The 14,954-nt window shown below is 46.6% G+C and overlaps 1 protein-coding gene across 1 annotated transcript; it reads right to left on the reverse strand.

The window, feature by feature from the left end:
- Positions 1-433: 433 nt before the first annotated feature.
- Positions 434-12,565, reverse strand: LOC126529065 (uncharacterized). Its single transcript, XM_050176666.3, has 8 exons — positions 12,378-12,565; positions 11,490-11,632; positions 9,942-10,026; positions 9,659-9,825; positions 8,882-8,970; positions 6,268-6,317; positions 3,812-3,949; positions 434-524 (listed from the first exon to the last, which is right to left on the reverse strand). Exons 1-8 carry the CDS (start codon positions 12,522-12,524, stop codon positions 456-458), a joined length of 888 nt encoding a protein of 295 aa, XP_050032623.2. The 5' UTR covers positions 12,525-12,565; the 3' UTR covers positions 434-455.
- Between the last annotated feature and the right edge of the window lie 2,389 nt (positions 12,566-14,954).

The following is a 14,954-nucleotide window of genomic DNA, read 5'->3' on the forward strand; positions in this document are numbered from 1 at the left end:
TTCCCTGCGTCACATGGATGGCCTGGGTATGGGTGGTTCGATAACCCTTTTTTTTTTTGCCGAGATGACGTCGTACGCTAGACGCCATCGCCAGATTTTTTTTGCAACATGGGCTCCTTAACGCTGTCGTGTTAACAATAGTGCTCTCTCAATATTCTGTGCAATAATCAGCTTGTGCAACGCACCTTGGATCGCCCGAGAATGGCGCTATATACACAAACGCCCTCGGAGCATTGGAAGAGCTTCGTTCAACGTTATTGGTCCCGACGAAGTACTTGTGCCACCAGGATTCTTCGTCTGGCGTTTATCATCTCAGAATATAGCCGCGCTCATCGAACACTCTCGATGTGCTTTCAAGTCACAAGCATCCCAGTAATCACTATTTTCCAACATTGAGTGCTTGACTACAGGGCATCATCAGTAGATGGCGGTTACGAGCACGTTTATTGCGCTCGTCAGAGCCGTCCCACGGTAATGGCGAAAGGTTTTCGCAGGTTGTGGCCGATGTCGAAAAGGTACAGCGTCTGCGAGGGAGAGAAGGAAAGCGGACACATGAATAAATCGCCGAACATGGGGGCACTCTTCCCCGTTTAATATCGCAGCGCATTAGGTATGCTGCTGAATCGAACATGCGAGGTTTGTATTTAGGCCCTGTACACTAAGCAAATTTAGAGAGCGTATGTACATCACTGAGATAGATAGATAGATAGATAGATAGATAGATAGATAGATAGATAGATAGATAGATAGATAGATAGATAGATAGATAGATAGATAGATAGATAGATAGATAGATAGATAGATAGATAGATAGATAGATAGATAGATAGATAGAGAGGCAAACGACAACATGAGAGGCTAGTCAAGTCAGAAGTCCGACATGCTGAAAGGGTTGACTAGAGTGAACGATGTAATAAAAAAGACGAAAGAAACGAAGAGAATCCTGCTAGACTGATGTAAGCATGATGTTTAGGTAGGTTACCATTTATGCACCGTTGACCGAATTTTAAACAAATTAGGTTGCATAACAAGGTATGTCGTTAAGAGGTTTCGGAGATGCGAAGTTGATGCGAATATTTTTTGATAGATTTACCGGTTTCTCGATATATTTCCCAAACGTTTAGTCTCTTGACCAGAAAGCTGTCTGTAATGCAACAAATACAGCCTAAAGCGCCTAATCGACCTAGCTGTCACAGGGTACGGAAAATGTTATATTATAGTTCCCATTATTAACCTAACGGTCACGGTAGTGGCGTGCTTTGCAACAATAGGTAAAAATAGGAGTGCTGATTGCAGGTGCGCGAATAATAATTTTTTGAAACTGAATCGAATACGAACTGAGTAGTGCCATAAGCGAATCGAATAGAATACCGCACACCGTTGAAATAGTTGTATATGGCCAAACATCTGTGCAGTCTAAAGCAAAACATCCTGTATAACAGGATATATAGATCAGCAAAGTTTTGATGTAAGATATATAGGGTGTCCCGCAGAACTTGTGCAAAATTAAAGAAAAATATCCGAGCGCTACGTAGTTGGACACAACCAAGGTAATGTTGTTTGCCGTTGCCTAATTAAATAATTACTTACTATTATTTAATAAACTTCATTAAGCAATACATTCAGATCAAAATCGAACATAATGAAATTGTAGACCATCCTGAAAAATTCCCGGTCCAGCTTTCTGTTGTTTTGTACGTGCTACATAAACGTTTTTTTCTGAAGCTTGAAAGAAAGACCGCGAAACACGAAGATGGATCGGGAATTTTTCATGATGGCCTACAATTTTCCATATCACAAGTTCGCTTTCGTTATGTTTGAGACGTTAATTAATGTTGTTTAATTAGGCGAAATACAGCGACGGCAAACAACGTTACCTCGGTTCTGTCCGGCTACGTGGCATTCGAATATTTAAAAATTTTTGAGACATATCCTGTCTAAAAATTACGCAGATTAATCGTAATATGTGGTTCAACATTTTTGGAAGCATTCTGCAGCTAGCTGGCTGCCCAGCTTTGTTTGGGGATTCCGGAAAGGGGATTACCACGAGGACCAAGATGTTTGTTAAAGACTAAGACCTATAGTGCAAGGCCAGCAGCAGCAAGACGACGACGGAGGTGATAACGATACTATAGGACTTAAAATAATTCTGGGGTGTTTACGTCTCAGAAGCACGGTACGAGGCACACCCTAGTGAGGGTTACCGCCAGTTTGCTTTGACCTCTACGGGTTCTTTAACGTGCACCCAATGCATGGTACGCGGTCGTTCTCTCTCTCTCTCTCTTTAAATTTCCCCCATCGAAACGCGGCCGCTGTAGTTGGGGATCGAACCCCCCGACCTTATCGTACGATCGCCTACTCCGGCGGTTCGCTGCGAGCAGAAGTGCCGATTGTTCTGTTCTGCATAGCTTATGAATGAGCCTAAGCGAGAGAAACGAGGATTGTGAATACCATTCGTTCGATAATTCTGTTCGTGCTTATCTCAGTCCCTTATAATATATTAGCCTTACACAGCAGCAGTGAATATGTGTATGTTTGTATGTCTGTGTCTCTGCATGTTTTATCTTATGCATTTTTGTGAGTAAATATTGTGTTATTCTCTTGTTTCTTCTGTGTACTTCCGTGTGCCCGTCCCTCATCTGATGATACTACTCCCCCCCCCCCCCCCCCCCGCGCTCATAGGGGATCCTTGAGATAAACTGAAAGGAAATGAAATCTGCGTCGAAGCGATATGGAATTGTAAGTGTTTATATGATGGGGTGTGTGCTGAAACGACAATTTACATTCGTACTCCAGCGAAGAAACATTGAAACTTGTTCGACCTGAGCCGATCGTAAGGGCAGTTCGATCTCGTACTGCTTCTACGCAGAGTTAGCTGCCGCTATAGAAGGAATGGGGAGTTTGGGCCGATCCCGAAAGGGGGGAGGGGGGCAAGGTGCAGTCTATCGCGGATTGTCAAACCACTAGCTACCACGAGGGTAGGACGCGGGAAGCTGGTGGTACGTGACGCACGCGGCAAACGTCTCGAAGAGCTGCTCCGTTGCTCCGCGAGAGGGATACGCGTGCGATTGTTTGCCAAATGGTTAGAGTACTGGGCTGCCTGTGCCTTAAACCAGGAGTTTCGATCCCACCATCGGCCCCGCATTTCCTCTTACCGACCGAAACGAGACGAGTCGGGAACCCTCCTACCCCGTATACCGCAAAGTGCCCGGGATGAGGCAAATGGGTGTTTCGCACTGAGAGGAGATACGTCGCAACGTTTCACTCACGTTCAGTGCTTTCATAATCAGCCTGGCTATGCCCAACTGCAGGGCAAAGGCCTCTCCCATACTTCTCCAACTACCCCGGTCATATGCTAATTGTGGCCATGTCGTTCCTGCAAACTTCTTAATCTCATCCATCCACCTAACTTTCTGCAGCCCTCTGCTACGCTTCCACTCTCTTGGAATCCAGTCCGTAACCCTTAATGACCACCGGTTATCTTCCCTCCTCATTACATGCCCATGCCCATTTCTTTCTCTTGGTTTCAACTAAGATGTCACTAGCTCGCGTTTGTTCCCTCACCCAATCTGCTCTCTTCTTATCCCTTAACGTCACACCCATCGTTCTTCTTTCCATAGCTCGCTGCGTCGTCCTAAGTTTAAGTAGAACCCCTTTTCGCAAGCCTCCAGGTTCTTGCCCCGTAGGTGAGTATGCTAAGACACAGCTTTATTGGGGCTCTAATAACAGCATCCGTGCGTTTCGTGCGCGTTTACACACAGAAAAAAAAAATCGAGAAGGGTGCAAGGCGTGACTTTCGGGACCCGCTCACCGATCGCGCGAAGGCGAACTTGAGAGGCCTCTCGTTGAGTTGCACGCGTGTGGGCGCAGGGCCTGGGACGCCGAACACGGTCGCCGCTCGGAGCGTAGTCCCCCACCGGCACACCGAGCAGTGGCCCGTCAGGATGCCCTGGGAGGTGATCGACAGGGCACCCGATGAGAGCTTTTAAAGGCGCGTACTGGAGTGAAAAAACTAAGTCAACGCAGACGGATAACGATTTCTTGCAAGACTTTATTTTCGTTTCTAGAAATAGAGGAAAGAAAGAAAGCAGCGAAGCAACAGGGCCAATCAAAAACAAGACAGCAATGGTGCTCTAAATTGTAGTTTTATTAAGTGGAAGGCCTTGTGCATCCAATTTGTAATTTGGGGATAAAAATGAAGTGATCGTTCATCGGTTCTGTTTCTGCGCTTTAGCCTCCGTATATTGCTCAACTAAGTAGTCCACGTTTGCGCTCTTGTACGGTACATTTCCCTTAGTTTCGCCGTATGAGTCTGATCATCGAAAGAAAGAAATGAAGACCGAGCTTTCGCTTCTCGAATTCTGCGCCAGTACAATCACCGTTGGTACGTCAGTGGGACGTCACAGATTTCAATGTGCTTTCTCGTGTTCGGGACGTGTTTGGTGTCCTTGTAAATGGCCCTAGAAACTTCTCAAGATCAACTTTGGCTCATCTAGAGGACACGTAGTCAGTCGTTAACCATAAACAATTAAACGGGCGTGAGAGGACGTCGCCAATGTTTGTGGCGTCACAGATGAACTGGTGGGGAACGTGTCAAGGCGTCGTCGGAATACGTGTTGCGTTTTCACCTCTTCTCTTGCTTAGAAAGTAAGAGCGGCTTTTTGACTATTGTAGAAGCGTACTTGGCTAATATATCGATGCCGAAGCTTATTTTTCTCCTTATTGTGTCTTTAAGCTTGGATTCGTTGGTGACGTAGGATCGCAGCTTTCGAACTGGAATACCACAATAACTTATGCTGTTTTTGTTCTTGAAAATACAAGTTATATGCGATAGTTTGCGAAGCATCTAGTCCGAAGCCTCTTGTGTTTCATTTGTGCCTCTCAGATGTCTAATGGCGCGAAGCTCTACTTGCAATAGCAAGAGATAGCTTGTGTTGGCATTGGTTAGTGTCATATTGTCTGGAGCCTTTTGAGAGTCATGTGTGTCTCCGAAACACCTAAGTGAAAATAATCTAGAAATTAAAAAAAAACGAAGAAAACCATGACTCGATGCCGAGACAGAGAAGATGACACTTAAGATATGTGATTAAACTTGGTGTTTGCGCTGTTGTGTGTGATCTTGCATGAAGCATCCTACGAATCGCATCTGCCACTGAGTTGCCTGGACAAACTAATTTTCCCTTGCGGTAGCAAGTCGTGCTGGCCCTGACGAAAGCAAATTTCCTTTTCTGTATGGTAACTGGTCCCAGCCGGAGACATTGCCGTTTGCGCTGCACGAGAACCTCTTCGTCTATACGCAACATTTGCATAATTTGTATTATATACAATACGTTTGCGTGTGAATTTAGTTTGTGTCTCCTTGTCTGAAGCTCTCTTGCGCGTAACGTGTCTCAATACCGAACAACGAAAATCATAGAAAGAAAGACCGGAAAAGTTGCGACAGTGTGTGGCAATATCCAGAGGCAATCATTCTGTCATTCGCCGAGTACACGTTAGATGGTCCTATAATATTCAGCGCCGCAGCAAGAAGGTAGCTTCCAAAAGTTTTTTGGTTGTTGTTTTTGAGCACAAGCTCGCCGATGTGCATTTGAAGTGGCCGTTGGTGAGGAAGAACATTTATGTCAGTTGCGTCGTGTGCAAGGGAGAAGCGAACTTTTGGTCGCCGTTTGATAGGAAGTGACGTTCAATTTTCGTTTATTCATTCAAGCAGTAAGCTTAGGGAAAACGAAGATGGAGGTGCATAGATTTATGAAACGGGAATTACCAACCTTACTTATGTATTACTTTAAGATAATTGTGCGCAAATTTATTATATCTACATGATCTTGCAAATAATGGTGCGCGCACGTTAGATATTCATATCGCTGCATCATATCAGGTGGGTCTGGCGCAAGCTTGCATTCGTTCCTTCCTTACTTGAGGTCTCAGCAGAGAGACGTCGTCAGAAAGCTTGACTGGTTGTATTTTGATTGCATTTGCCAAACGTGGCTCTGACACGGAATATCCGAAAAAAAAGTATAATTTGTACCAATTGCGATAACATAAACAGCGCCGAATTATCGCTCCCAGGTCCTCACGAAGTTGAAGTTGATGGACACTACTCAAAAGCAGATGATAAACCTCAAAAGAATATGTACGCAACTAATATAAACAGCACCTAATTATGGCTCCTAGGTCCGTACGATGTTGAAGTTGGTGGACACTACTAACAAGCAGGTGATAAACCTGAAAAGGATATGCGCGCAACCGAAGGTTTTGTAAGGTTACCTTCATGTAAGAGAAGTGAAACACCGAATAGCTGCCGGCATCAAATGTTCCTGTAAAAAAAGAAGAATGTAAAAGACAAAGCGAATAGCGTTAGGTAGAGAACTCACAGAACTACAAAGAAATGTTAGGGGAGTTTTCCGCCGTTTCTCAGATGACTGACATTACTGAAACGGCCGTCTTGGGCCATCGCATGCTGTTGATCGAAGCTGCCACAGACATGGCTTGGCAAGAGCGATAAATACGACATTTGTCAACTGTAGCGAATGTTTGTTCAAACATTAACGATGCGTTTCCTAGACTATTTTTCGTGGAGACTTTCTCACGTAAATATGAACAGGGGAGCGGAGGCAATTTTTTTTGTGGACCAAGCTTTACAGCAGTCACGGACATTAAAAAATCGAGTAATAATAGGGATATGTATATGAACTTTATTTCACTGGTTAACCTTTTTTTAGTTCCGAACTTATCGGACATCTGGTATTTGCAGAATTGAAGTAAGCGAACATTTGAAGCGTGTAGAATTTCACCGAAAAATTCGTGCCTGGAACTGATCTCCAGGTATCAATAGTCGCGATGGCATTGGTGATCTAGTAAACAGACAAGTTAGCCCTTTGAACAGAGTACTTGTAACTTATGAGGACTTAAGAGGAAGCTTTAGCTCGGGCCCAACTCCGACGCGGCCTATTTAAATACATGTAAAACGCAAAAACGTTTTTATGAGATAACCCCTGGACCAATCTTGATGAAATTTGTTGCATTTGAAAGAGAAAGTTAAATTCTAGTGACTGTTGGAAGCGGACTTTCGATTTAGGGCTCGAATTTTCTTAAATCGATTTTCAAATATTTGACCGTTTGAAAAAAAATTACCGACGATTACGTTACTTCCTAATGCGAAATTTGAGCGCAGCAAATAAGCTGTTTCACCTTTTCGATAGATTGAGGCAAAGAAATCGAGCAACACATGTATGCGCTATCACATAATTTTTTTTTTATTTTTCACACGTATTCCTTTAACAAAGACTCCACTAACAGTTCTTGACAGTCATGAAGGAAGCTTTGTGGTCGGAGAAATAGACTGATATATGTTCGACTTGGTACACCAATGCTTGATTCTCAAAGACGAGATCTATACAAGTGCCTCGCGAGGTTGTCACAGCCGTGGGACGCGTTACGAGCGAGAGGAACGGGATGTTCTCCCGCATAAGTGTTAGGAAATTGCTGTTTGTCTTTATGTCAAGCCGCCACCGATCTGGCTCTCTGATTGCCACCGCACAGGGCGAACGGCAGCGGCAATTTCGGCTCGGGCGGTGCACATATACAGATCCGCCGCCACCGATCTGGCTCTCTGATTGCCACCGCACAGGGGTTGCATTGGAGGAGGAGCGAAGAAAGGAATTAAGTTCGAGCCGGCGCTTTGACAACCGGAGACTCGCAGGAAGAGGGGGGAGGGGGGCGGCGTGTACACCCAGCGGCAAACGATGGGGGCAGAAGCACGCGCAGCAAGCGGACAACACGATAAAGGGAGGAGGGAAGAGATAGCAGCGACTGACTGATGCCGCTGACGCCGATAGTGAGTCAACCCCAGCTGCGGAGTTGGTTTCAGGGACAACGCCGCCGATGCCGACACAAACAATATGATACCCTCGCTTCCGCAGCGCTAAGAACCAGGTCTAGCCGTGGGAAGGTGGTCACGTATTCGTCGACGTGCCGGGGCCTACGTGAAATAACCGGCGCGTCGGCAACTGAAGAGCACCCTATCCGCCACACAAGAACAGGGGGGGGGGGACCCTTTCCTCCTCTTTCTGCATGGCGGCGACGGTGTTCTATGCAGTCACGTTTCTTGACTCTCTAGCGGCGTCAGCGGCATCCAGCGGTATCAGTCGGTCGCTGCTAGCGCTGGGGGGATGAAAGGGGGGCGGAGCTGGTTACGAGGCCGACGACAACGCCGACGACAACGCCGACGACGACGCGAAACCCAGGAACGGACGCCAAAGAGCTGCGCTCTAAAACGGAAGCACGAAGTTTACAAATTCATAGCTCTGCATAAAGAACTGATATCGCGGTTCTGTAAACGGTATCCATTAGATCATTCAAAGCGGACAAATTCAATGTGTCATTTTACATCTTACGTGAATCTGTTACGTCGGTTACAACGGTTTTGCAAAAGTTGTATTTCCCTATGATTAAATTCTTTCTATATTCATGTGTAACACATCAATTTTGTCCGCTTTAGATGTACTATTAGATGCAATTCACGGAATTGTGTTATCCTGTTTAGTGGTTGAGTTACAGAGTTGTAAACTTGATAGTTTCGTTTCTTGAAAATTTTCGATTTTTGGCAATTTTTAATAAAACATTCACAACTTAACTCGAAAATTCGAAACCAACAGTCACTAGATTTTAAGTTTGTCTTTTAAATGCAACAAACCTCGTCAAATTTGGTGCAGTGGTTGCCGAGAAAAACGAATTCTCCTTTTACATGTATTTAGATAGGAGCACTCGAGCTAAAGCTTCCTCTTAATATGGGAAGCATTATATGGGAGCGCATCTTTAAGTTACTAGTTCGTCTTAAAAAAGCTTTCGCGCCGTTCATGCGCTTCTGTTAGTGTCTCACCTGCATTGACACCATTATCGCTGATCAGCTCCCCGTATGCGTAGTCGGAGTTGTCCGGCGACACTATCAAATGGATGTTGGTGACGGAGCTGAAAAAAAAAAAAAAAAAACCAAGCGTTTAAAATGAGTCCGCAGCAGTCATTGGCGGCAAACGTTGTCTGTGGACGACCGTCCCAGCTACCGGAGCCCACTGACGATGCTAATGTCCGTATATCGACACTACTTGTGGGCTTTGGGCTATAAGTTGTATGAACAGAGCTAAGAGTGCCTCAGACAGGCTGGCCTGTCTGTCTACATGACTTCATCCCTGTTTACTCAGATTTTATGCCACATCTGTCGCCCCCCCCCCCCATCCTGATTTTCGATTTACTTGTGTCCTTGTTACTTGTGTCTCGTGGTTCTTGGTCTTTAACAGCAGTGGCAGCAGCTACAGAAACTCTCACTCACTCACTCACTCACTCACTCACTCACTCACTCACTCACTCACTCACTCACTCACTCACTCACTCACTCACTCACTCACTCACTCACTCACTCACTAAATCAATCAATCAATCAATCAATCAATCAATCAATCAATCAATCAATCAATCAATCAATCAATCAATCAATCAATCAATCAATCAATCAATTGAGCAACAGCGATAACAACAGCAGCAGCTGCAACTCAATCAATAAATCAATCAATCAATCAATCAATCAATCAATCAATCAATCAATCAATCAATCAATCAATCAATCAATCAATCAATGAAAAGAGCATTAGAGCTCGCATACCGGTTGAGCGCTCTGCCCGCGATAATGGTGCCGCCGCGGGTAAACATTGCAGCCGTGGCGTTTGGCGACGGCACAAACACCGGCTGTCCGAGGCTGTCGACGCGCTTGCTGTTGTACCAGTCGTACCAGCGGCCCGCAGGGAAGTACACCTCCAGCAGGGAGGCGGCCTGCGCGGGTTGGTTAACCGTCGTTCACGTTAAAGTGTAGCTACCGCGGGTACATACTATGTGACATGCCGCCGCAGACTATATATATATAAAAAAGGCGTACTACATACACGCACCGTTTCTATCTGCGGGGTGACTAGGAGGCTCGGTCCGAACATGAACTGTTTAGGATATGCGTGGGTCTTTGAATCTCTTGGGAAGCTGCGAGATAAATGCGCATATAGAGGCAGATAATTAGATAATGGTAAATACATAAACACAGAGACATTGTGAGCGGTAAAGCGAAACAGATTGAGAAAGTGAGAGACAGATAAACACATACTAAACCGATATATAGAGAAGAAAAACACGCGCGAGAGGAAGTTTAGGTAACGAACATCGAATCATAATCCGGGGACAAACCAAGACGTCCCTGCGTCTATGCCTCTTCAATACATGTCTATTGCGTGGGAAGTCGACTGCCTTAAATGATTTGAGCACTCAAAGACGCCCGCGTCTTATTTCTACCTACACACTTCCGTGTTCCCCGGGAAGAAAAACGAACCGAAATCAACGATTTATGCACCCGCCGTATTTTCTTTTTTGCGCCATTGCCTGTCGCAGCTAATAGCTACACAGCAAAGTAACGTTCGCTCATGCAAACCGTGTTAATTATTGAAAGAAAACAAAATAAACAGGGATAGCATTCACAAAGTTCTTTTTTGTAGTTCGTATACGCCTTCTTTGCTGCTGGTCCGCTGCCACCGCTAAAGGACAAACATTTATGGTGCTCATGAGGACGAAGTGAGACACGAACGACGTACTATACACAAACGACATGTGTCCCACCTCGTTCTCGTCTGCTTAGCGTCGCAACTTTTTGTGCTTAAGAGGAAGCTTTAGCTCGGCTGCTCCTATATAAATACATGCAAAAGCAGAATTCGTTTTTCTCGGCATCCACTGCAGCAAATTTGACGAGGTTTGTTGCATGTAAAAGGAAAAACGTAAAATCTAGTTTCTTTAATAAAAATGGGAAAAACTAGCAAATTTTCAGAAAGCGAAACTATCATGTTTACTACTCTGCATCTCAGCAATGAAAAATGATATGTTAAACATGAATCTAAAAAAAAATTGTAATATGAATATACAGGTTTTGCAGAACCCTTGTACGCAACATAACGAATTGACGTAAGATTTAAATTGACATACGGAATTTGTCCGCTTTGAATGATCTAGTGGATGCCGTTTACAGAACCGCGATATCTGTTCTTGATGCAGAACTATCAATATGTAAACTTAGTGCGTCTATTTTTTTTCGTATTTTAGAGAATTCCCTTAGCAAAATTCAGGCCGTAAATCGAAATTCCGCTTCCAACAGTCACTGGAATTCGACTTTCTCTCTCAAATGCACCAAATTTCACTAAAATCGGTCCAGCGGTCATCTTAGAAAAGCGTTTATACGTTTTACATGTATTCGAATGGGCCGCGTCGGAGTTGGGCCCGAGCTAAAGCTTCCTCCAAAGCCACGAACCAGCTGTAGCTCGGCGACAAGTTCTGTCAAATCGCCTCCGCCAATGTGTCCCGCATCTCCGATTGGCTGGAAGTTCGCTCTTACGAAAAACCTTCTAGCGTAAGAGCTGTTTGCGAATACCGGTCCAGGTGCGTGTAGGTAAGCGGAGGCTCACTCGATGTAGGTGGGGCGCGCCAGCGCGCCTCCACTGCGCGATGCCTTCACCAGCTGTGTGTAGACGTACGGCAGCAGGAAGTGGCGCAGGGCGGTCGCCCTCGACGCCAGCGCCGCCACACGCCTCTGGATCGGCGTGGTCGCCTGGTGCGCATGCGCAGAACGGAGGGACGAGAGTGGTTAAAGAGAGGACAGAATTGCGCCGGCTAGGAGTGGGGGACTGCGCGGAAGGCTCGTTGTTTCACAGGGCGCGCTATGTGGAAGCACACGCGCGAACACACGCACGGCCACAAACACATTACAGACGCCCTCCCACACACGCTCTCCCACACACATAATTTTCCAATCACACACACACACATCGCCTATGTCACGCATGTCACGTACGTCACGTATATATCACGTACGTCACGTATGTCACATAAGTCACGTACGTATCACGTACGTCACGTACAGTCACCCGCAAAAGATTACGGGGCACGGGTTTCACGACAAATGCGGATTTCTGCCCTGGTAAGGTGTAGCACTTCTAATTTAATGGATCACAGCGCGGTTCGCAAGAACTGCTACGGATCAACGCTTTTAATTGGAGGCTACGTGCACAGGCTTCGCGACAATTTGCCTCTGTCGCAAATCTCGCGTCTCGTAAACTTTTGCGGCTGACTGTACATCACGTACACCACGTACGCACACGCACACGCACACACACACACGCGCGCACAGACGCTCGCATGACACCTAAATATGCGAAAATGCACCTCTCTATAAACATTTCGGCGATGAGAGTACGCTAGTCTATTCTGGCTGAACACCGATTCTGTACGTTTCTGCCGATTTTCAAGCAGTAGGTGCGCGGTAGACATAGCAAGAGGAAGTGGTTCGCCAGCACCTGTCCAAGAGTCTGGTGCACCGGGAAGAACACGGAGAGGGAGAACCAGCGCAGGCAGAGCTCGGCCTCCGCCTCCCTCGTTACGCTCGCCAGGTGGCAGGCCCCGACCCCGTACAGGTGGACACCCAGCATGCCGAACGTCAGCATCTCTGCGTTCGAGCGCTGGGATTGAACCGGCTGATCTCGAAACCGTTTTCATTATCCTTGGCCGTGATCCAGTACCCCTGGATCGTGACCACGCGCTGAAAGCAAGGACAGCGTGCTGCAAGTTTAACCAGTTCAAATGAGCGAGCACGCAAGAACACATATGCACACACAGGACCAGCACTGCGTTCTCGCGACGTCGTGTATTTGCGCTGGTTAAGCTTGCAGTATGTCGCACCAACTGGTCCATACTGATGTACTTCTCAACGAGAGCATTAATGCGGTACCTTGTGAGCAGAATCAGGTGTGCTCTAGCGCACTCTAGATCAACTAGTGATCGCTCTCTTCCTTTGTTTCTCCATTTAAACCTATATTATCCAATCACCCCATTATAGGGCAAGGAACCGAATGCTTGTCTGGTCAGTGCATCTGTCACGGTACTGTAACTGATCACAGTATCACCACAGAGGCTCCCATCCCAGCGCCTAGCGCTATAAAAAAAATTGTGCGAGAGAGGCGTGACAAAAAACAACAAACGCCATGTGCAGCCGCGTTAAACGTGAGCTGTAAGGCGGTGTATGCGTTTAAAAAAAAAAAAGAAACTGCACGTGTTCATTTTCGTGCGACCAAGCACGAAAACAGCTGAAAGAGCGAAAGAAAGCCGTTCGGTTTAAAAATATTGCACTTCGAGGCAACATGTTCCCTGTAAGAAAACTTCCCGAGCAAGTCGGAAGTAGGGTCGGCCGTGAGCGCCTTGGTCTCGCGTTGAACTCAAGGAACATGCCACTCAAATAAGATACCAGACAGCAAAACCGGCCAGTAGGCAGTGGTTGGGTTTGCCTCCCCTGCCTTTCCTCTCTCTCTCTCTCTCTCTCTCTTTGCGTTAGCCTGGGTGGCAAGCAGAGCGGCTAGTGTAGGACAAGTCGACTGGATTACAAGGAGGAGGAGACAAAGGAGAGGAAAGACAGGGAGGTTAGCCAGTGTAAGTACCGGCTGGCTACCCTGTGCTGGGGAAAGGGGTAAAGGGAATAAAAGGAGAAAGAAGAAGAAGAGGAAAAAAAATGGAAACTAGAAAATGCAAACAGTATCGCGAAACTACGCGCTACAACATTCAAAGGCGGTCGCACAATTCGCATGTCCTTAAAAACTTAAGCAAAGCCCTTAAGGCCTTGAGTGCCGAAGCCCGTCTGGACCAATGTCCTAGAGCTTTTCCCTCTGGTAAAGGGGCGATTGTTCAGTTTTTCGAGAGCGGTCACGAGCACCTTTCTTGGCACTTTGTAACGGGGACAGTCACAAAGGAGGTGCTCAATGGTCTCTTCGCAGCCGCAGGTGTCACAAGTAGGGCTGTCGGCCATTCCAATACGGAATGAGTAGGAGTTCGTGAATGCCACGCCGAGCCATAGGCGGCACAGAAGTGTTGCTTCCGCTCGTGGCAACCCTGGTGGTAGGCGGAGTTGCAGACGTGGATCCAATCTGTGGAGACGTGCGTTCGTGAATTCACTGGTGTTCCACAGATTCTGTGTAAGCTCGCGGGCGAGGGAGCGAAGACTTGTGGCTGCATCTGTTCTTGACAGCGGTATGGGTATAATCTGGGCACCATCATGAGCCGACCGGGCAGCGTCATCCGCATTGACTGGATTACAAGCTAAATAAGCTTGCATGCCTCGGCGGCGTATCTCGTGCCAAAGGGATAATCGTTTGATTTGCTGGCGTCGCCTTGCTTGAATGCTCGGCGCTCGCTGCTTCACTGTCACATTTGGCATGTTCCGCTGACAATGCGTATGTCGTTTGTAACTTGGAAGTACCGGCCGCGCAGCTCTAAAGAAAAGAAGGGCATGCATGACAGGTGGCGAATAGTGTTTGGGGACAAGGTGAGCCTCAAATTGTGCCGATTTTCTTCATACAGTTAGTCAATTGCCAGTCAATCGATCAAACAATCGATCGATCTTCGATACTTATGTGTAAAAAAAAAACACTGAGAATAACTCATGGGATGACGATGACCAAAGTCAAGCGACAGCTTTCTTGTAGAGCTACTGAGATATGCCCCGCGGCCCACTCGTTGGTCACCTCTATTGGTTAACGCCACGAGGCTTCGGACCGATTCAGATAAGTTTCACAGTAGCCAGTTGAATACAGTGTTCGGTTGTACGTGCGTAAACACAGTGTATTTAGGCGGTGTCCAAATTAACGCCTCATGGCGCGGCGCTCCTAGGATTCAAAATTACGGAACTCAAAGGCTATGCCATTTGGTGGTCGAGTACAGCGGAATCAATTTTCGGGAGCCGGAAACAAATCGTAGACGTCGGGTTTTCGACGCCGCCCATAAGCGGAATTCAAGCGCTTGGGCAAGACGGGCGGTTGACGAGGTAGAACAAGAACTTGAATCTGGGATCCTGGTCGTCGCCATCTTGCATTCGCGATTTAAGCTCG

Source organism: Dermacentor andersoni, chromosome 8 (assembly GCF_023375885.2).
Source record: "Dermacentor andersoni chromosome 8, qqDerAnde1_hic_scaffold, whole genome shotgun sequence".
Lineage (NCBI taxonomy): Eukaryota > Metazoa > Arthropoda > Arachnida > Ixodida > Ixodidae > Dermacentor > Dermacentor andersoni.